The sequence below is a fragment of the Phocoena sinus genome, chromosome 11 (genome assembly GCF_008692025.1).
Source record: "Phocoena sinus isolate mPhoSin1 chromosome 11, mPhoSin1.pri, whole genome shotgun sequence".
NCBI lineage: Eukaryota > Metazoa > Chordata > Mammalia > Artiodactyla > Phocoenidae > Phocoena > Phocoena sinus.
The window spans coordinates 66,586,359-66,609,696 of NC_045773.1; the positions used below are offsets into that span (position 1 = coordinate 66,586,359).

General features: G+C 43.0%; 1 protein-coding gene across 1 annotated transcript; it reads right to left on the reverse strand.

The window, feature by feature from the left end:
- Positions 1 to 184: 184 nt before the first annotated feature.
- PPIL1 (peptidylprolyl isomerase like 1) lies at positions 185 to 22,868 on the reverse strand. Its single transcript, XM_032647820.1, has 4 exons — positions 22,537 to 22,868; positions 19,873 to 20,027; positions 2,837 to 2,905; positions 185 to 2,295 (listed from the first exon to the last, which is right to left on the reverse strand). The coding sequence occupies exons 1-4, from the start codon at positions 22,590 to 22,592 to the stop codon at positions 2,075 to 2,077; spliced, it is 501 nt and encodes a 166-aa protein (XP_032503711.1). The 5' UTR covers positions 22,593 to 22,868; the 3' UTR covers positions 185 to 2,074.
- Positions 22,869 to 23,338: the final 470 nt, after the last annotated feature.

The following is a 23,338-nucleotide window of genomic DNA, read 5'->3' on the forward strand; positions in this document are numbered from 1 at the left end:
ATGTCCACCCAGTCCAGGCTGAAAGAAATATATTTCTATTTTCCCAGAATAGTACTCTATACCCCAAAACCATCTCTGGGAGGTTACAAAGTCATTTATATAGTTTGTTGATGGGTTTTGCTTTTTTGTTTTTTCAGAGAAAAGAGACAGAAAGATGGAGAAAGAGGCTGAACATGGGGAAGGCTTGGGGAACAGAACCTTGTTTGGCCATTCCATAAAGTAAATCACCATTTCCAAAATATGTAGAGTGATAAGGATAAACAGTTAAGCTATAATCCCCTTTTCAATCAACAGACTACCCATTTAAGAAAACAAACACAATGGGGCTTCCCTGGTGGCGCAGTGGTTGAGAGTCCGCCTGCCGATGCAGGGGACACGGGTTCGTGCCCCGGTCCGGCAAGATCCCACATGTCACGGAGTGGCTGGGCCCATGAGCCATGGCCTCTGAACCTGCGCATCCGGAGCCTGTGCTCCGCAATGGGAGAGGCCACACAGTGAGAGGCCCGTGTACCGCAAAAAAAAAAAAAAGAAAACAAACACCACAACACATTTTGCCTCTGGGCTTGTGATGACATGCAGGTGTATCTCTTCCAAGTTCAGGGAATGGTTCAGGTCTCTCAGCACATCCACTTGGTCAATCTACAGGGGATTCCCCCTCACTCAGAAATGCTAATCAACATCACTTACTTCTTTCTTTGGTGCTACTTTTTTAAAGTCAAACCTACTATTGGATGGGAGAAGTCTACTAGAGATGCAAAAACCTAAAATGATATGAAAACTTGAATATCAGTCCTGCAATACTACTTGAAAGGGTTCAGAGGTCCAAATGGCTGTTAGAACCTCATACAATATTTAAAATCAAACTACAGCAGTGATTTCAACCATCAATGGCATTTTATTTTGGAAGTTCTATGTATTCCATAGGTATTAACTTCCTTTCTCTCACCGCCCCCTCCCTAAAAAAATCAGAAAGATTAAAAAATATATATATAAAATCTCTTATCTAGTTTCTCTAAAGTCTTAGGTTAAAAAACTTAAGTGGTGGGCTTCCCTGGTGGCGCAGTGGTTGAAAGTCCGCCTGCCGATGCAAGGGACACGGGTTCGTGCCCCAGTCCAGGAAGATCCCACATGCCGCGGAGCAGCTATGCCCGTGAGCCACGGCCGCTGAGCCTGCGCGTCTGGAGCCTGTGCTCCGCAACGGGAGAGGCCACAACAGTAAGAGGCCCGCGTACCGCAAAAAAAAAAAAAAAAACAAAAAACTTAAGTGGTGCTTCTCCTTTATGAAGATACTGCTTTTTAAGAAGAATTCATAGTCTTTCCATATGCTCACTATAGATTTCTACTCCTTCCTGGGGAAAAAATGGTCAACGCTTCTGCTTCTTTTTAATAAATTAATTTCTCAATTATTACACATTATCATTCCCCACTTGACACATTCTTAGAAACTTGATTGTTGGATGCATTTTTCACTTGGCAAAAATTCAATGTGGCTTTGCGTGGGATGTCTAAGTGTCGGAAACAGCAGTGTTGATGTTCTGGTTTTGAGAGGCAAAATATATATAGAGATGCATACAATCCCTGGAAGAACAAAGGCAAGAGACTGAAATAGGGGGTGCACACAGTTAAGAAGGCTGATAGACACTACTTGGTTTTGAATTCTACAGCTGTCACCACCAAAGACTGCAGTGTAGCCCAGAATATAAATTTCTGCAAGAAGAGGCTGGTTAGGCACTGCGAAATGACAGAGTTGCCTTCATTTCGTTCCAAGTGTATAGAGCAGATACACACAAGAAGGAGCAGTATGGGTCATTTGCAGTGAGCAGTAACCTGTGAACAATCACGCATGGGCATTTCTGCAAATGCTCTGTTAACACAGGCACTGGGGAAGAGAAAAGAAGCATCCTATTAAAATACACTTCCATCTCTAACTCACCCAAGACCCCAGGCCTCCTCAGCACCTCAGATTTGCAAGACCAAAATGCAGTTTAGAGTTACGTGTCATTCTAGGTCATCTGGAAACTGGTTCACTGGGGCCATCTCAGAAGACCTGGGCGTGCCCAAGAGTGCAGCAAGTCTACCCAGAAGGGTATGCCTTAATGATCTTCACATCGTCCACAGGACGGTCCTGGGAGTTTGTTTCCACCATTCCTACTCGATTCACCATTCCTATACCCTGGCACACACGGCCAAAAATGGTGTGCTTGCCGTCAAGCCACTGAGTGGGAGCCAGGGTCACAAAGAACTGGCTGCCGTTGGTGTCTGGCCCGGCATTGGCCATTGCGAGAATTCCAGCCCCTGGCGGGAAAAAGGAAGAGAGGAAAGAGTATGAATAACCCCCATAGCTCCAGCCTGGATCTGCAACACCAGCCTAGGGATAAAAAGAAGCCAGACCAACCACCCGACCAGACAACCTTCCCCTCAGGGCAGGCTCTCTGCCCTTGCACAAGCGCTAAAAACTGCACTACCCGATGGCCTCATCTTCCTTGTCTTCACCTACTCCCTAGCCTCTATCCATGATGATCCCTGCTAAACTCTGGACCATGTTCTCAATTCCCCTCAAAAATTCAAGAAGGTCAACTGCTTCTTTGAGGAAGCTTATAACAGCAACATTCAACAAGTAGTTAGAATCAAGATCACTCAGATCGGCACTCTGAATCGCTCAGGACTCTTGAGGCCGCTTTCTCTAATCCGCCAGCGCTCTCTGTGGCTCTGCAGCTGGGCAGCTACATGGCACCAGGCCACGGTGTCAGGCATTCACCTTGAATCACAGCCAAAAGAGTGAGCTTTTAAAATCCACTCCCTCTTCCTACCCAGTCCAGACACGTCATATACCTACCTGTGAATTTCAAGTCTGGATGAAGTTCATCTTCAAACTGCTTGCCATAGATAGATGCACCACCTCGACCTGCCAGTTAGAAGACAGGAAACCAATCAGCCCACATTCCACCTCACACCAAGAACCACGGTCCAGGGTTAAATGACTTTTGGAGTACAGGCAAGGACAATCAGTGAGCGCGCCTAGCACTGTGCTAAGTACACTGCAACTACACAGCCCGGCAGCAGAATCGAGCATTGGCACAGCACATTCAAGTCACTGGTTTCAGTTAGGTAAGACGTTTCTTTTCAAAATAACACTGAGTGCTTTTTTCCTGCTTATGAAAGTAATACATTTTCACTGTCAAAATGTAGAAAACATAGATCATTATCAAAGGAACATTAAAGTCCCCTGTAATCTAACCATCTACAAATAACCACCATTCATGGTTTGATGTGTTAAGAGGTTTCCTAATTTTTTACATTTTTATGGGTACTTTAGACAGGAGTGCTCCAAGTCCTAACCCTATGTCCATCACAGACACTGCTAATCAATCAGCACTCTTCCCTGCTGAGCTTAGACTGGGCTCTGAATCCTTATCAACCCAGAAATCCAGGCAGCCATTTTTAATGGATCAGATACGGCATAAGAATTGAAACCTATTTGTCATCCTTAACCTAGATGAAGGAAAATAAAATTCATTTAAGTCAAAGATAACTAGCTTAAGGAGAAACAAGGACAGTGCTGAGTGGCAATGTGGCAGAAAAGAATAATATTACAGTAGGGAGAATTCATTGGGAGGAGAAGCAGTATGCTGTAAGGAGAATATGAAGAAACATGGCATTGGGAATGATTTGCTAGCAACACCACAGGTTATTTATATATCCACAAGAGTCCATAGCATACCCTTGCTGTTCTGGGCACCCAGGTTTTGTTGTTAGAGAAAAATGATACGTTAAATAAGATTTTTCCATAGGAAAAAATGTCCTAATAGGAGATACCTCTCTAAATTATTTAGTCAACCATATGTCTTGTTGAACTACTTTGGTTTCTCCAAGTTGACCAGTCAAGACAAAACAGCCTGAAACAAAGTGAACAGATTTATCAGCTTACTCTGCTTGCCTGGCAGACAGGAAACAAGCCAGAGGCAAGGAGCTCACTTCCTCTTACAGCCTGCTGTGAAAGTAGCATGTTAAAGCACCATGTCCACCCCCAGAGGCCCCTGGGCCCTGCTAAGGTGTTTCCATGGTAAAAAAATCCTTTGCTGTGTCTTTTAGGATGCTCCATCACAGGGAGCCTGTCACAGCCCCCGGTTCAGGAAGAAAACGCTGTTCTCATGCAAAGAGGAATGGGGGTGAATGTTAACAGAGTTGGGGAAACCTCCCACCTGGCCCAGGCTACCCATGCTTCTGGAAAATTACTGAACTACCAAACTATGTAAAAATTCATTCCAAAAATTCCAACATGCCAGTATACCTCCAAACAGCAATTATATAACCAGTATGTTCCCTCTGACTACAGAGTCAAGGTTCCTGCTTGAGCTTGGGGTGGGGGGTTGGTTAGTAGAAGTGCTAGGGCTGAAGATGAGAGAGGAGAAAGAGGACTATGGGGACAAACTAAGGTCAAGCCCTACCTCCAGGGCTTGAATGAGCATGATGAGGATGAAACTCAGCAGTGCACTGTCTGTCTGCAGGCTGAGCCTTGGAAGTGTGATCTCTGCAAGCCAAGGACTGCCAGAACCTCAGGGCCCCACTCTCAAGGAACTGAAACCGAACATATGAATGGCACCACAAACAGGATAGGCCAGTCAAGAGTCACAGATAAAGCCTGGGGGCTTAAGCAATCGGAAGGAGATGAGAGGAAAGGGCATGGAAGCCCCACTTCACTCACTAGGCATAGTTTGACCAACTGCAAGTAGTTTGGGCCTCGAAGGCACCAGTTAATCATAATATGTTATCTTTTCATAACCTAATTCAACTCAGTAGGGTTTGCAGCAAATTGTCAGAAAGACAAATAATTCCAATCAAAACATTCCTTTGGGCATGCGGAATAGTGGAGAAATGGACAGGGAGTGATTAAAGAGTTCTCTGGTGCACAGCAGGCAACAGATGTCAATGATCACATATAAAGCCAAAAATTAGGAAGCTCTGTGATAAAAACGTGCTGTGTGCCTCCTCTAGTACAGATACAAGGGAGACAGGCACAGGCCTGTTTTCCAAACTCTGTGCCCTCAAAGTTCTTCCACTCTTCTGCCCTCTCCTTTAAACATTTATTCAATGTATTTAGTATTTCAGACATAAAAAGATACAAAGAATAATACGACAAACAACTGTGCAACCTCCCCTCAAGAAATAAAGTGTGGCCAATCCAGTCGAAGACCCCAGGCACACACACCCTGTTTCCCTACCCCAACTCCACCACTCCCCCAAGAGCTAACAACTGCTGTGAAGGATCTCATTTTCCTCTCAGGTCACCACTACCCTTTCTGACCAGGAGTTTGTCATTTCCGTGCATTTTCTTTTCTCCTACATATTGTATGCATCCCTAAACAAATGTATTGTTGTTTGCATGTTTTTAGGTTTATATAAATGGTATTATACTCTATATATTCTTCTTCAGTTAGCTTTTTTTGGGTCACCACTGTAAGTGATATTCATCCATTTTGTTCCATGCAGCTCTCTGTAGCATTCGTTCCACTAAATGATTACAACACCATCTTTTCTCACGGCGATGGATAGTTAGGATCTTTCCAATGTTTTTGCTATCATAAACCATGCTGCAATAACCATTCTTATACTGTCTCCCAAACACAAGTGCAGGAGCTCTCAGGGACTATACCTCATGGGGGATATGCAGGCTCACAGTGTATCAGCATTTCACCATTACTAGATTTCCCCAACTATCTTGCCAGAAGTGGCCCCAATGTGCACCCCACCCACAGTGCTCTCACTCTTACCCTTACTGCTCGAGGTCCTTTTGCCAGGCTTTTTCTAATGTTTGTCAGTCTGAAAGGTGTCAGATCTCTTGTGTGTTTTAAACTGCGTTTCCCTGAAACTGTGCATAATTTCCTGTTTACTGGCTATTTAGCTTCCCTCCTGTCAACAGCCACATTTCTACCGAGTGGTTTCACATTTTAAAATTTATATATATTTTATTAGCAGGATTATTCTAGATACTAATCCTTTGTCAGTTAATGCTTTTGCAAATACTTTTTTCCAGTTTACTTTTTTCACTTTTTTTTTCTGCTTTATAACAAAGTGAATCAGTTATACATATACATATGTTCCCATATCTCTTCCCTCTTGCGTCTCCCTCCCTCCCATCCTCCCTATCCCACCCCTCCAGGTGGTCACAAAGCACCGAGCTGATCTCCCTGTGCTATGCGGCTGCTTCCCACTAGCTATCTACCTTACGTTTGGTAGTGTATATATGTCCATGCCTCTCTCTCGCTTTGTCACAGCTTACCCTTCCCCCTCCCCATATCCTCAAGTCCATTCTCTAGTAGGTCTGTGTCTTTATTCCTGTCTTACCCCTAGGTTCTTCATGACATTTTTTTTCCTTAAATTCCATATATATGTGTTAGCATACAGTATTTGTCTTTCTCTTTCTGACTTACTTCACTCTGTATGACAGCCTCTAGGTCTATCCACCTCATTACAAATAGCTCAATTTCGTTTCTTTCTATGGCTGAGTAATATTCCATTGTATATATGTGCCACATCTTCTTTATCCATTCATCCGATGATGGACACTTAGGTTGTTTCCATCTCCGTTGGTACATGACTCTTTCTGAATTATGGTTTTCTCAGGGTATATGCCCAGTAGTGGGATTGCTGGGTCATACGGTAGTTCTATTTGTAGTTTTTTAAGGAACCTGCATACTGTTCTCCACTGTGGCTGTATCAATTTACATTCCCACCAACAGTGCAAGAGGATTCCCTTTTCTCCACACCCTCTTCAGCATTTATTGTTTCTAGATTTTTTGATGATGGCCATTCTGACTGGTGTGAGATGATATCTCATTGTAGTTTTGATTTGCATTTCTCTAATGATTAATGAAGTTGAGCATTCTTTCATGTGTTTGTTGGCAGTCTGTATATCTTCTTTGGAGAAATGTCTATTTAGGTCTTCTGCCCATTTTTGGATTGGGTTGTTCGTTTTTTTGTTATTGAGCTGCATGAACTGCTTATAAATTTTGGAGATTAATCCTTTATCAGTTGCTTCATTTGCAAATATTTTCTCCCATTCTGAGGGTTGTCTTTTGGTCTTGTTTATGGTTTCCTTTGCTGTGCCAAAGCTTTGAAGTTTCATTAGGTCCCATTTGTTTATTTTTGTTTTTATTTCCATTTCTCTAGGAGGTGGGTCAAAAAGGATCTTGCTGTGATTTATGTCATAGAGTGTTCTGCCTATGTTTTCCTCTAAGAGTTTGATAGTTTCTGGACTTACATTTAGGTCTTTAATCCATTTTGAGCTTATTTTTGTGTATGGTGTTAGGGAATGATCTAATCTCATACTTTTACATGTACCTGTCCAGTTTTCCCAGCACCACTTATTGAAGAGGCTGTCCTTTCTCCACTGTACATTCCTGCCTCCTTTATCAAAGAAAAGGTGACCATATGTGCGTGGGTTTATCTCTGGGCTTTCTATCCTGTTCCATTGATCTATCTTTCTGTTTTGGTGCCAGTACCGTACTGTCTTGATTACTGTAGCTTTGTAGTATAGTCTGAAGTCAGGGAGCCTGATTCCTCCAGCTCCGTTTTTCGTTCTCCAGGTTGCTTTGGCTATTCGGGGTCTTTGGTGTTTCCATATAAGTTGTGCAATTTTTTGTTCTAGTTCTGTCAAAAATGCCAGTGGTAGTTTGATAGGGATTGCATTGAATCTGTAGATTGCTTTGGGTAGTAGAGTCATTTTCACAATGTTGATTCTTCCAATCCAAGAACATGGTATATCTCTCCATCTATTTGTATCATCTTTAATTTCTTTCATCAGTGTCTTATAATTTTCTGCACACAGGTCTTTTGTCTCCTTAGGTAGGTTTATTCCTAGATATTTTATTCTTTTTGTTGCAATGGTAAATGGGAGTGTTTTCTTGTTTCACTTTCAGATTTTTCATTAGTGTATAGGAATGCCAGAGATTTCTGTGCATTAATTTTGTATCCTGCTACTTTACCAAATTCATTGATTAGTTCTAGTAGTTTTCTGGTAGCATCTTTAGGATTCTTTATGGATAGTATCATGTCATCTGCAAACAGTGACAGCTTTACTTCTTCTTTTCTGATTTGGATTCCTTTTATTTCCTTTTCTTCTCTGATTGCTGTGGCTAAAACTTCCAAAACTATGTTGAATAAGAGTGGTGAGAGTGGGCAACCTTGTCTTGTTCCTGATCTTAGAGGGAATGCTTTCAGTTTTTCACCATTGAGGACAATGTTGGCTGTGGGTTTGTCATATATGGCCTTTATTATGTTGAGCAAAGTTCACCTCTATGCCTACTTTCTGCAGGGTTTTTATCATAAATGTGTGTTAAATTTTGTCGAAAGCTTTCTCTGCATCTATTGAGATGATCATATGGTTTTTCTCCTTCAATTTGTTAATATGGTTTATCACATTGATTGTTTTGCATATATTGAAGAATCCTTGCATTCCTGGCATAAACCCCACTTGATCATGGTGTATGATCCTTTTAACGTGCTGTTGGATTCTGTTTGCTAGTATTTTATTGAGGATTTTTGCATCTATGTTCATCAGTGATATTGGCCTGTAGTTTTCTTTCTTTGTGACATCTTTGTCTGGTTTTGGTATCAAGGTGATGGTGGCCTCGTAGAATGAGTTTGGGAGTGTTCCTCCCTCTGCTATATTTTGGAAAAGTTTGAGAAGGATAGGTGTTAGCTCTTCTCTAAATGTTTGGAGGAAGGTGATCTCCGCGTCTTACTCTTCTGCCATCTTCCTACTTTTTTCACTTTTTTAATGGGATCTTCTCATGCAAAGAATTTTTTGCAGTTGAAATTCCTTAATCTTTTTCCTTATAATCTGTGCTTTCTGTTTCTTTAAAAAACAAAAACAAAAAACCTGCTCTGATGTGCTTCTTCCTTCTCCTGCTCACTGACCGTAGAAACCTCTCAAGATGAACTAGAATGGCATCTAAGACATGGAGAGTGGTCTCTCACACAAAGATTACCATACTTGGTGCTACCTGTGCCTACCACTCCCATGCCACAGCTGATGGAATCACAGATTAATATCCAGCCCTAAAGCAGCCACAGGTCAGCCAGTTAGCCACTAGGAGGCCCACGTGAAAGCTCTGCCTGAGGCATTCGACACAAGAAGGCAACTAACCAAACCAATCAAAGCCTCTCTTCCAGCAAGAGAGCCTCTAACACATACCGCAAATATCCTCTGAGCATTTCCAACCCCTTCTCCATGGCCTACCTCAACCTCAGAGACAAAAAAGGCAGGTACTGACCAGTCCCGTTTGCAGCTAGGGGTTGCCAGATGACCCAGTTCTGACTTACTGACATAAACAGTAGCCACTGAGTAGAGCTTCTAGGAAAGCTATAGCTTTCCTGATTAAAAAAGGACAACACACTCCTGTCTTTCACCCATAGCTCTTTCCTCATCTTCCTTCTTTGAAAGCAGAGGTGATGTCAGGAGCAGCAGCAGCCACCTGGCAACCATAAGACAAGTTTGAGACCAAAGGCCAACACACTGAGAATGATGGAGTGGAAGGACACAGCAAGGCTGGGTCCCTGACAACTCTGCTGGGCAGATGAACCAGTGCCTGCAACTGCTTACCTCCAGACATTGTGTTATGTGAGAAAAACAAAAGCTCTCTTTGTTTAAGCCTCTGTGGTTGAGTTTTCTGTTACTTGCAGCCAGAAGCATCCCAAATTGATACAATCACTTTGTTAGTAACAGTAGGAAGGGTGAACTGACTAGTGGAGCTACTATTGGATTACCAGGGCAAATGCCAGATACCAGATCTAACACAGCAAACAATACTACAGTTCTCCAAGAAGCTTTAGCTCTTAAGATAGAGTCCTCTTTTCCTCACTTGCCTTTGGGGTCAGAGAGATCTGGATTTCGGTTCCCACTACACCACTTACTAGCTGTGTAACCTTAAGCAATATACTTACCCTCTCTAAGCCCCAGTTTCCTTGTTCAAAAAATAGGAACAGGGGCTTCCCTGGTGGCGCAGTGGTTGGGAGTCTGCCTGCCGATGCAGGGGACACGGGTTCGTGCCCTGGTCCGGGATGATCCCACGTGCCGCGGAGCGGCTGGGCCCGTGGGCCATGGCTGCTGGGCCTGTGCGTCCAGAGCCTGTGCTCCACAGTGGGAGAGGCCACAACAGTGAGGGGCCCGCGTACAGCAAAAAAAAAAAAAAAAAAAAAAATAGGAACAGTAGTAGCACTTATGTCTCATAGGACTGTTATAAGAATTAAATAAGACAATGCATGGAAACCATGTAGTATATAACATGAAGCAAACACAGTAGTATCAGTGATGATGAGCCTCCTTTAACTGAGATAATCTGAGAATTTTCTTTGAGAGACGACTGTAGGTTGTGACCAACAGTCCACCTTGGAAGGCAGTCTGCCCAAGTTTACGCCAGTTCCTCTGTCTTCAAACCTCCACCATTCCCCCTCTGCTCCTTGCTCTTTGTGGATAACTTTGCTTCTTATTTCACTGAGAAAAAGGAAGAAAGCTTTCACATGTTCTCATCACCAAATCCACTTTCCTTCCTACATCTCTACCCATTTACCTTGCTTCATCCATTATTAATACACTGTATAAATAAATTGTTCAAATGACTATCCCACCACCACATACTAATCAATCCCATTCACCTTTAAGGAACTTTGCAGGTACAATTTTCCCTTCTCCTGTATCAGTTTTTCTTTCTGATAGATCACTCCTATCAGCATAAAGACATGGTATTACTATTTCACATTTTGGAAAAACGACAACAACACTGTCTTCCAAGTATCTCCCCATTTCTCTTCATCAATTTCCAGAAAAAACCCATCCCACTTCTTCTCCAGCCTCTTGAACGCTCTCCATTCAGATGTTTGCCCTCACCACTTCCCTGAAACTGCTCTTGTCAAGGTCATCAGAACCACTACATTGTCATTAAAACCACTGGTCAATCCTCAGGCCTCACCTTGCCTGATCCAACAGCAGCATCGGACAGTTGATGTCACCTTTCTTGAAATCCCACCTTACTGGCAGCTCTTCATTTTCCTCTACTGGCTCCTTCTCCACTTCCCTCTCTCCTTTTACAGAAGTTAGACCTGCACTGATATGTGAAGACTTCTCCTTCCAACACTTGTTCCCTTCCCCCTTTACCTTTCACAAGTGTTACCCCATTAAATCTCGGATTTCTCACTCTGTCTTGGCATGTGCTTCCCAGAGGACCAGAACCAACAGAACCCCTATCACCACAGTGCAAACTATAAGCTTTAGCTTTGACAACAATGAAAGTTTCTAATTCATCTCCCTGCTTCCGGCCTTGCCTCCTGCTTTCCACACCAGTCTATTCTGCATGTGGAAGTCAGGGGATCCTTTTAAAACAAGTCTCATCATGGCAGTCCTCTGCTCAAAATCCTCCAGTGACATTTCATCACACTTCAGACAAAGTCCAAAGTCTTCATCACAACTTACAAGACTTTCCATGATCTGGTTCTCTGATACCTCCTGCCACTCTCCCCCTCACTCACCTGCTCCAGCCACAGTGGCCTCTGTGCTGCTTCTTGCAGAGCACATTCTGGTTCTAAGACCTCTGACTGCCATTCCCTCTGGATTGTCCTTGTCCCTGACATTCTCATGGTTCATTACTTTATTTTATCCAGAGCTCTGCTCAAATTCCTTCTTATCAGAGAGGTCTTCCCTAATCACACTATCCACAGTAGCACCTCCCTCATTATCCCAGTGGTTCTCAACCAGGGGTGACTCTGCCCCCTGGGGACACTGAACAATGCATGGAGACATTTTTGGCTGTCACACCGAGGACTTCTACTGGCACCTAGGGAGTAGAGGTCAGGGATGCAGCTGAACATTCTACAATACACAGGACGGCCCCCACAACAAAGAATTATCCAGCTTAAAATGTCAGTACTGCCAAGGCTGAGAATCCCTGCTCTAACCCCTTGTACATCATTTTTTCCATATCATTTGTCATGTACAACCTGACAGTGTACTACGTACTTATTTGTTCACTGCCTCTCCCACCAGAATGAGAGTTCCATGAGGGCTTTCTTATTCATTATTGTATCCCCAGCTCTTAGAATAATGCCTGGAGTCCAACAGACATTTGTTACATGAATTAACAACCAAAATAAATAATAAACACCCATACTTTTTTGAGCTCCTATTTTGTGTTGAACCTGTGCTAACCATTTTATAAACATCTGCTCGTTTACTACTCACAACAATCCTCATGAGGTACAAATAACCACACTCCCCATTTATATATAAGAAGGCTCAGCAAGGTCATATAAGTTGTCTAACATAACACTTAGTAAGTGTTCATGTGAAGCCAAGATTCAACCCCAAGCCCAGCGGGCTCCACGACCCTCTGTTCACCCCCACACTATACTACTTGCCGTATATCACGGCTGGATTAAATGTCCTCACACATTTTTCTAATCAAGAGTCCCATATGGTCCCCGAATGATGCTAATTCAAATCTGAACTCCCATCTGGGAGTCTCCATGAACTGGCCCGATCTTAACCCCCATGCTGTCTCCTACTACTCTGTGTACTCTGCCCCAAACTGCTCCTCCCTTACTCTCCCCTAAGCATGCAGTTTGGGGGTCTTAGAAATCACATTTTATGCATCTGTCCTGGGCGTGGAGAGGTGGCTGGGTCATGTCACAGAGCCAGTCCAGCATGAGACGCGACACCTGGGGTGGTGGGTTCTCCTTCACACCCTACAGGTGTGTCACTTGTGCCTCCATTCTGTATTCACTCTTCTTCCTAAAGCTATCAATAAAATGCCCTTCCCCGTCCTCTCAAAAGTTAAAATTCTACATTTCCTTCAAGGCCCACCTCAAAATATTACTCCATCCCATTCTAACCCCATTCCACTGTACTTTTTCTCTCATTATGAATTATTCCAACAAATGTTCTATACATAATCCATAGCATACCACCATGCATTTGCATATTTATCATATTATTACTTTCTAGTTGTTTCTTATAATGAATACACTGTCTTCTTGGCAGGGCAGGGTTCTCTGCAAAGAAGAGAAAAATGCCTTGGCTTCTAATGCTTAAATACTCCTCACAGGCCTTAGAATAGTACAGGATACCCCACAGATTCTTAGCAAATATTCATCAAATGAATAAAATTAACAAGAGCTTGCTGTTCAACACGTTAAATTTCAGGTGTTCCTGGAGCTACTAAGAGGTGAGATGAAATCAGAGTGAGAGTGACACACAGCATAATCAGCACATAATTAATCACTGTAATCACGGCAGCTGGTGAGCACTGTGAGGCTAAGTGCAGAGCTGGAAACGTGAAAGGAAGAGCTTGATAGGATGCCATGTCTTATAGGAAGAGGATAAAGAGAAGAAGTTAGTAGAAAACAGAGAAAAGACATTCAGAGGGCTAAGAGAAGATCCAGCATAGAGTTATTACAATAAAGGAAATTTAAAAGAAGAAAAATGGTTTAAAATGAAGCAGGAGGTCAAAGACATCTGAATTGAGAAAACATCTGGCAAAGGTGTATCAGAAAGACCCTGGAGGACTTCCCTGGTGGCACAGTGGTTAAGAATCCACCTGCCAATACAGGGGACACGGGTTCGATCCCTGGTCTGGGAAGATCCCACATGCTACGGAGCAACTAAGCCCGTGTGCCACAACTACTGAGCCCGTGCTCTAGAGCCCACGAGCCACAACTACTGAAGCCCTCGCGCCTAGAGCCTGTGCTCCACAACAAGAGAAGCCACCACAATGAGAAACCCACATACCACAGTGAAGAGTAGCCCCTGTTCACCACAACTAGAAAAGCCTGCACGCAGCAACGAAGACCCAATGCGGCCAAAAATTAATTAATTAATTAAAAAAATTAAAAAAGAAAGAAAGAAAGACATGGAAAGTATAGTTCCAGAGGAGCCGGACTGAGGGACAGAAAGGATACATCGGGGATAGAAAAGCTACATCGACCTGCTGAAGAGCCCAGAATGCCACATGCTGGCCACATCTGAGATGTTCAGCAAAAATTATGTTACCTAGTCAGCCAGCAGTCCACACTAGTGACCCAGGAGGGCCTAACTCCTGTTTGCCTTCCACCATAAGCCTGCCAACAGGCTCACTATACTTGAAGCTGGACGCAATTATTTGGAAATCTTTTGAGTGATTCAATTTCATTAAAATTACCTCATGGAAATGTGACATTATGAAGGATTGCAAACTAATTACAGAAATACAGGGAAGCTCTGACAAGAGCACTCACATCTGAGTCACTTCCAATTCTTGTACACTAATCAAGAACTCTCAGTTCACTGGTGTTATGAATTAAAATTTTATCTCATAACAACAAGAAAGAGGAAGAAGACAGGAGAGAAGTACAACAAAGTGTTGACAGGACATTTTCAGATAAAGAAAGTGGACTGAAGCAGAATTAGACTCAGCCTTCCCCAATAACTGATGAAGCAAACACAAAAAATTCACTTTCTTTCAAAGCCAAAAATTCATCAGCAACAACCAAATAAGAAAAGGGAGACAAACTTATTCCAAAGATTCTGAAAAGAGTCAAAAGAAATTTGACTCTTTTTGACAGAAATTTGATTCTGAAAAGAGTCAAAAGAAATAAGAGATCCTTCTGCCTGCACTCCTGAAAAGTAGTAATCAGGAAAGGAGGAGTGTCACCCAGAGAATTCTCACAAATACCCTCCAATTTTGAGAAGCCAACAAGGGGAGTGGGTGAACAACCCTGAAGAAGTTAAGAAGCCCTTGAAGACAGAAGCCCACACACCACAGGCGCTCAGGAGTGGCAGGTCAGGATAATAGCAACAACCACCTTAGTCAGGTGGAGGAACACAGGGCCATGACAGGGATCAGGACATGCTACTCCAAAATTAGGCACCCTGGCATAATGAGTATTTCAAGTTGAAGGAATGTGAGAAACAGCAGGTGCAGGAAGGACTTTCTGACATTCCTCTGAAGTGGGTCATAAGACTCTCAAATGAGAGGTTCCCTCCATATACCTGGAGGAAAGGAACATCCCTACTTTCATGAAAGAGGGACACCCAAGAGGAATCTGAATGAACAAGCCTTGCTAAGTCTCCCCTAGTTTACTACACTGAGCTTATACTCATACCCCTTTTGTCCGCTCACATTTTCCCACAACTTTCCACTCTTTATCAAACCTAGCCTAAAAACGCTCAAGGTAACCCCTTCTTCAGGTCTTCATTTCCCTATAAAGGAAATGTCATGCAGAACTTATATTAAATAAATTTGTATGATTTTCTCTCGCTAATATGTCTTCTGTTATAGAAACCCAGCTGAAAACGAAAAAAAGGTATGAGGCCTCTTTTTCCTCTGCTACAGCTGTACCCAGGGGCTACCCAGGGCCTGGGGTGGGGGTAGAGGGACACCACCGGCATGGAGTCTGGGAAGATAGAACAGAACAGCCCTCCCACAGGGGCTCACTGTGGGCTGAGCTGGTGTTCTCTCCCACACCCTCAGCAGGCTAGAATAAAATGGAAAGAAAGCAACCTAGCATTTGGGATGGGGAAGATGACTGGTCCCACAAAGGTAGGAAGAGTGACAAAGAGAATCCACTTACATTGTACCCAAGCAAATAAAAGATAAGGTCAATGCAGGTTCCGACGTTAAGCATGGACGTGACAACAAGAAATGGCACAGAGACTATGCAAACATACACAACAAATGGAAGGAGAGAAAGAAGGGAGAAAATATGGGCTTCCCTGGTGGCACAGTGGTTGAGAGTCCACCTGCCGATGCAGGGGACACGGGTTCGTGCGCCCCGGTCCAGGAAGATCCCACATGCTGCAGAGCAGCTGGGCCTGTGAGCCATGGCCGCTGAGCCTGCGCGTCCGGAGCCTGTGCTCCGCAACGGGAGAGGCCACAACAGTGAGAGGCCTGCGTACCGAAAAAAAAAAAAAAAAAGAAAAGAAGGGAGAAAATATAATCCAAGAAGGGCTTCTCCATGGTTGTCTCAGCTACAGATGCTTCAACAAAAATAAGAATCCAAGAAAACAAGAGCTCAAAGACAAGATAACAAATCAACAGAATAAGGTGAAAAGATTGCAGAGCTGAGAAAACAGACTGAGAGCCAAATGACACCAAGACAGCTCTAATAAATAAATTAGAGCAGTAAAGAACAGAATAAACAGGGCTCAAAACTGAATAAGGCAAAGAGTAAAGGTCTGAGATTATTTCAGTGGATGCAGGAAAAAATAGAAAAATATCATCTCACTTACTCAGGAGAAATGTGACAGATATGGAAGGCAAAGGCAATGAAATAAGGAATAACTAGTTTCCTGAAACATAAAATCCAGTAAGTGTAACAGAGAAAATATTCAGAAATACAAATTTAAAAATTTCCCTGAACTGAAGGAAGGAGTAAATCTGGCCTCAGTATTCTCCAGAGCCATGTTCAAAACCAGAAGGCAATGGAGCAAAATTGTCTAAAAAGATCTGAGAGAATTAGTCTGGCCCAAGAACAGTAAATAAGTCATGATCTTTTTTTTTTTTTTTTTGTGGTACGCAGGCCTCTCACTGTTGTGGCCTCTCCCGCCGTGGAGCACAGGCTCCGGACACGCAGGCTCAGCAGCCATGGCTCACGGGCCCAGCCGCTCCGTGGCATGTGGGATCTTCCCAGACCAGGGCATGAACCCGTGTCCCCTGCATCGGCAGGCGGACTCTCAACCACTGCTCCACCAGGGAAGCCCCATGATCTTTTTCAACTATAAGCCTAACTGGCAGAAATTCTCAAACATGATTGAGTTTGAAAATATAACACCCTCCAGCCCTTGCAATAAAAACCACTCGACAATAAATTCTGCCTTCTATCACTTGTGAATAGAAAAGCCTAGTGGTGAGCACTGAACCCTCTGAAATGTAGAACCCACACTGTAACTGAGGGACTCACGGGTGCAGAATGGAAAATGCTGGAAACTCTGATAAGGAAAAATAAAACTAACAACAAAAAAGTGGGAGCAAGGGAGGGAGGACAGGTGTGAGATAATAGAAAAAAAGATGTACCTATATATACAGAGCCTCTAAAACCTTTGTAAATTCCTAAGTGGTAAGAACACCAGGAGCATCTCTTGTTCTAATATTTGGTCTTTGACCCTATCCCTGACACAGGGGATAGGGTCAGGCTCCTGAAGCCCTTATAAATTCCTAAGTGATTAGAGCACTAGGACCATCTTTTGTTCTAATGAGGTGACTCTGGGTGGAATCCTGGATGGGGGCTGGTCACCAGAAAGACCAAGTCATGATTAGAAGCTTGGAATTTTCAGTGCCTGCCCCACCCACTTCTCCAGAGAGGGAAGGAGGGGAGAAAGGCTAGAAATGGAGCTAATAATTGATCATGCCTACATGAGGAAGCCTCCATAAAATCCCAATAGTACAGGGTTTATAGAGTTTCAAAGCAGACGAACACATCCACCCTGGGAGGATGATGCACCCCAACTCCATGGGGACAGAATTTCCCATTCTCAGCACCTTCCCACACCTCACCTGAAGCATCTCTGTTCATCTGTATCCCTTACAATATCCTTTAATAAACTGGTAAATGTAAGTAAGCACTTAGGTTTCCCTGAGTTCTCTGACCTGCTCTAGCAAATTAATCAAACACAGCTGGTGTCACAGGGAACTGCTTGTTGTGGGGAAAAAATTCCATACATTTGGTGACCAGAAGTGTCAGTGAAGTGTTCTGTGCGACCATATAAAAGTAAAGGAAAAACCCAGGAGGGAAGAACTGAGTTTTTCCCAACATAGGAAGCAAGTAAAACTAAGTTTTCCCTAAACAATAGGAATGGGTAGAAATTTAAGTACTAACTGTCTCATCTTTCATAGCAGGAAGTCAATTTTTCTGTTAAGTATATACAAAATTAAATAAAATACTTTTTGTTTTAAAAACAATAGCATGCATGACATAGCCTATTCTCTTGAAATTATTTCCATCTAGCTAGTTATCCATCCTTTTAACTAGGTATCTGAAATGAAAGATGTCTAGAATAATGGCCGCCAAAAGTTAACGTTCATCATTTCTGAGAGGTGGGACATTGGGGGAATAGCTAATGGTGGTTAGGAATTTTTAGGAGCTAAACTTATGAGTGATTTTTTTTTCCTTTTCTTTTCTTTTTTGGCCACGCCGCATGGCTTGCAGGATCTTAGCTCCCCAACCAGAGAGTCCTAACCACTGGACCACAAGGAAATTCCCTCTTATGAGTGATTTTTCCATTCTTTTTTCTACTTTCCTCTATATTCTATATTTTGAAATGCGTCCATATATATTGAAAAACTAGAATGCCTCTTCATCATAAAGGATAAAGGACAACTGAGAATGACAAGGAAGAAAAAGACTGAGAAAAAACTGCCACAGAAAGAACCAAGCTTATTTAAAGGCAAAAGAGCAGGTATTGGAATTAGCAGAGAGAAAATGCAGACTGGGAAGCAAGGGCCCTTGAAACTTATAAATGTTGGCATCTACCAATTTCACTAATAAATCCTAACTCAACAATGATAACTCCCAAATTCATACCTCCATCCCCAACCTTTCCATGAACTCCACACTCATATCCCATTAATCAACATTTCCACCAGAAGATCTGACAAGCATTTCAAACATAGTGTGTCCAGAACCAAAACCAAATTTTTGATGTTCCCCCTCCAAACATGCTCCTCTCTCCACCTTCACATTTCACTTAACTCCAGTTAAAACCCTTGAAGTCATCCTTGACCACCTCTTTCTCACACACCTGTCCTTCCCAGCTTCCAACCTCAGCAAATCCCACTGGCTCCATTTCTATCAAAACATAACCTGAATCCAGTCACTTCTCACCACCGTCTATACTATTAGGCTAGTCCAACCACATATATCTAGACTGGATGACTACAGCAGCTTTCCAACTGGTTCCCAGCTCTCACTCTTGCCCCACATCATCTATTCTCCAAACAGCAGTCAGAGTGACCTTTTTTTTTTGGCTGTGCCACACAGCATGTGGGATCTTAGTTCCCTGACGACCAGCGATCGAACCTGTGCCCCCTGCAGTGGAAGCACAGACCCCTAACCACTGGACCGCCAGGGAATTCCCAGAGTGATCTTTTTAAAGAATAAGTCAGATCATGTCACTCCTTTCCTCAAAACCTTCTAATGGCTCCCATCTTATTCAGAATAAAACCCAAAGTCTCTACTATGCCCTACAAGGTCCTACATGATCTCCTATCTAGGCTCCTGACTCACAGCCTCTGGGTCTACTCTTCCCTCCATGGGAATATTCTTCTCTCAGTCACAAGGTTCATTCCTTCACTTCCTTCAGATCTCTGTTCCAATCACATCTTTCAGACAGGACTTCCCTGACCTTTCTACTAAAATCCCATCCCCACGTCCTTTTCCTGCTTTATTGAGAGCAGGAAGTTTTGTTTTTTTTTTTTTTTCTCTAGGCACAGCCATATCCCAGAGCTCAGAAAAATATATGACACAAGGCAGGTGCTCAGTATTTGTTAAATGAATGAATCAATCTAAGAACCCACTGTTTTCTTTTCCTCAAAACACTGAAAATGTCCTTCTTTACTCCTGATTATCCAGACTACTCTATGCATTACTATAATTCAGGCAAACATTATTTGCTCTTAGTAAGCAATACACGAAAGTTATGAGAAGCTCTATAAAGTCCGGGAGTCAAGATTGGTTTCTGGTCAATTCCACTGGTGTGTGTTTGGGGAAGGGGGTGTGCTAGCAAGGGCAGAAGTAGTCACCAGAATCAACTAACCCAGTCCCTGGTATGTGGAAGAGAGCCCTGGCTACCTTCTACTCAGTTATAACAGCATGAGGCTTCAGAAACTAACGTTGACTTAACTGTACCTGTCCCTGTTGGGTCACCTCCCTGGATCATAAAGTCTTTGATGATTCTGTGGAATTTGGTGCCATTGTAGTAACCTCGACGAGCCAATTCAGCAAAGTTCTTACAAGTCTTTGGAGCATGCTTCCAGTACAGCTCCAGCACAATGATCCCCATGCTGCAGGGGGAGAAGACAGTAGAGCTCCAGTCAAGAACAAGGTCACAGCAGACAGAAACATTATGGGACTGCTCCATGACTCTTCCTTTTCAAGCTTATAAATCATGAAATTATGATAAATATCAGATTTCATGCTCAGCAAAGGAAAACAACACAATGCAAATAACATAAACACAGATACCTCCTTTGAGTAAAACATGCAGGGGCTTCTGGTACTTCTTTTAAGCAAAATAACCATGGACAACTAAAAATTCTAACACGTTGTATACAAGAAATCACTGATCATTGGAAACCAATATAACCAACCCCTGAATTAGGGGAAAAAAATCTTACACTTAATCTGTAATTTTTTTTAAGTTGGACATTAAAAAATTGGGAATTCAAATTTATTTATACATATATAAGTTTCTGGGTGGGGGTGGAAAGTGGGTAAACGGGAGACAGGAAGGTTTTCAGTGAATATCTTTTTAAAGCTTTTGTAGTTTAGAGCTATGTAAATTACTACCTATTCATTAAAAAATTTAATGGGAAAAAAAAGGTACAGTTTGTGTATATTTAGGAAGGGTACAACAAAGGCAAAATCTGATTACTTCAAAGCTTTATACCTGTCCAATGTGATGAGTGCTTTTCCCCTAGAAGTAGTGCTAAGGAAAAGGAAGAAGTAAGACTTAGGACAGGTGCCTTCCCCTCCATTTCATCACTCACCTAGACTTTAAGCTCCAAGAATGTGTGAACTGAGTCAACTCTGTATAGCCTGAATACCCAGTGCCAAGCACAGTGTAAGCACTCTGTTAATAAATGTACTATGTGCTAGAACATAGCTTTCTAAAAGCCTTTCTACTGGCAATTCATCCTTCACACTCCTAACATTCAACACGGATTAACAACTACTCTGTGCAAGATACAGTTCTAAGTGCTTTTCCTCTCACAGAGCAACATTCTGGTGGATATTTGTAAAATACAGGGAATAACTTTTTGGAATGGCAATCAGAAAATACCTATACAAGTTTGAAATGTGCATACCTTTTGACAGCAATTTCAACTTCTAAGTTTCTATTCTATGGAGAAACTTACAAAAATGCTTAAGAATACAATATGTGCAAGGATGTTTATGCCAGTTATTTGTCCTAACAAAAAAAATATGAGAAGCAATTTAAGTCTTCAAAGAGGGAATGACTAAATTATGAAATATCCATACTACGGAAGGCTGCATGTACTAGTGTGTGAAAGAAAAGCAAATTACAGAAAAAATATATATATATAATATGATCATACAATCTTATTATTGTTTAAAAATAGAACATAAAAGAGATGCCTATGTGTACAGAGAAAAAGATCTGGATGGTGATCCAACAAACTACTAATGGTGTTTTTACAGAGAAGAGTTGCTTTCACTTCTTATTCTATAGACTTCTACAACTGCTTGGATTTAAATTTTGATTTATGTTGTAATTTAAAAAACTAACAGGTGAATTCAGAAATAACATACTTTCAAGTTGAGGCCAGAAAAAGTAGAATTTTCTCATTAAGAAGGTGGGGAAAATGGCCAAGGGGCAAGAACAGCATCTGAGAGAACTGTGCTCTGATGGAAAAGCAGCATGGGCAAGAATAGAAAAATGGAAAGACGATGGCTGGACCTTGGCTGCTGATGTGAGAACAGCAGATGTAGGGAGAGAGGTAGGGAAAGGCCAGGATGAAGGTCAGACTACAGAATTTCAATTTTATACTGTTGTAGTAGTAAGAAGTTACTTTAGGTTATTTGTCCTACTTTGGAAAGATCACTTTTAACTTTTTCCAAGGAGGCAATGGAATGAATGGGGCTAAAGAACCTAGCACGTGAGGCAGACAGACCAGGCTCCAAATGAGGTTCCCCTACTTACTAGCTACATGGGTTTAATCAAGCCATTTACAATGCAAATTTTGACATTTCTCCTGCTAAAACTGGAGAGAAGCTGGAATTGTACCTACATGATCTGAGTTGCTAAGAGGATTAAACTAAATGTGATGCTACATATCAGGGGCATGGCACTAGCTGTTTGTGCTCAGTATTATCACTCTTTGATAGGAGAGAATAAATGTGCTTCTTCCTGTGTTCTCCTAAAAATCTGTTTATACAACTGTGCTACTTACAACCTTAATATTTACAAATCTGTCTCCTTCACTATACTGTAAGCTTCTAAAGGCAAGGCTGTGTTTTATCCACCTCTGACCCTCAGATCCTACGTCCCCGGCCTGTAGATTCAATACACGTTAGTTGAATGAAAGGATGAATGAACGGAGGGGTGAGAAGAAGGCAATCGGGACTCTGTCGCTAAAGTCTCAGCGCGAGTCGGTGCGGAGCTCGGACGCGGGCAGTGGCGGTCCCCACTCAGCCCTCAGGCCGCCCCCACGACCGCGGCTCCACGAGGAGGTCGGCCTCCCGAAGGAGCGCGCCGGGAACCCAGCCCCGCGGCTAAGCCTGGGCTCCGCGTCGCCTCCGCCAGCCCAGGCCCAGAGGCCAGACCCTCACCTGGTCTCCAAGTATACGTTGGGCGGCTGCCAGGAGTCTGGAGGGATCGCCGCCATAGCGAAGCTGGCGGAAACTTCCCGTAGCAATTGTTACTTCCGGCGATTCGCCTGAGACCCGATTCGCCGGGTACCCGCCGCCGCTCCACACACTTCCGGTTCCCGCCATTCACCTCTAGCGATGCCAAAATTTGGGTGCTTGAGACGAGGAAGGGGAAGGACCCCCACCTCCAAGGACGAGAATCCGGGGTGCAAGGCGAAAGCAAGCTGTCCGCAAGGACGGAGAAAAGTGCAAGCTCTATAAAAGGTGGCCTCCAAGTGGAGAGAGGCCGCGCCACTCTCCGGACGCTCTGATTGGTTCTTTTAGGCGTGGAAGGCGTGACCAACCAGCAAATCTGCACTTCTATTGGCGTTAAATCCTAACCTTTCATTTGGAAGAATTCACTAAGTCCCACAGTCTAAGGAGAGGAAGAGTGGAAGGGAATAGAGATGAGAGACGCCAGTAACTAACGCTTGTAAGGCGCTGTATATTTACAGAGCACTTGAACATTATAATCTACTGCGCAAAACAATCATATAAAGTAGATGTTGTTATTCCCATTTTTCAGATGTGAAAACAGACTCAGCAATTAAATGACTTATTTGTCCATAGCCATACAGCAAATCAGAGCTTCTAGACTCCAAAGGCAGAGTCTGGAGAGAGGGGAGAGGGAAGGACAGGGAAGAAAATGAGAGATAAGGAAAGGGAGAGACAGGAGAATGAAGATCAAATAGATCAGGGCTAGAGCAAGGCTTAGAGTGGCTGT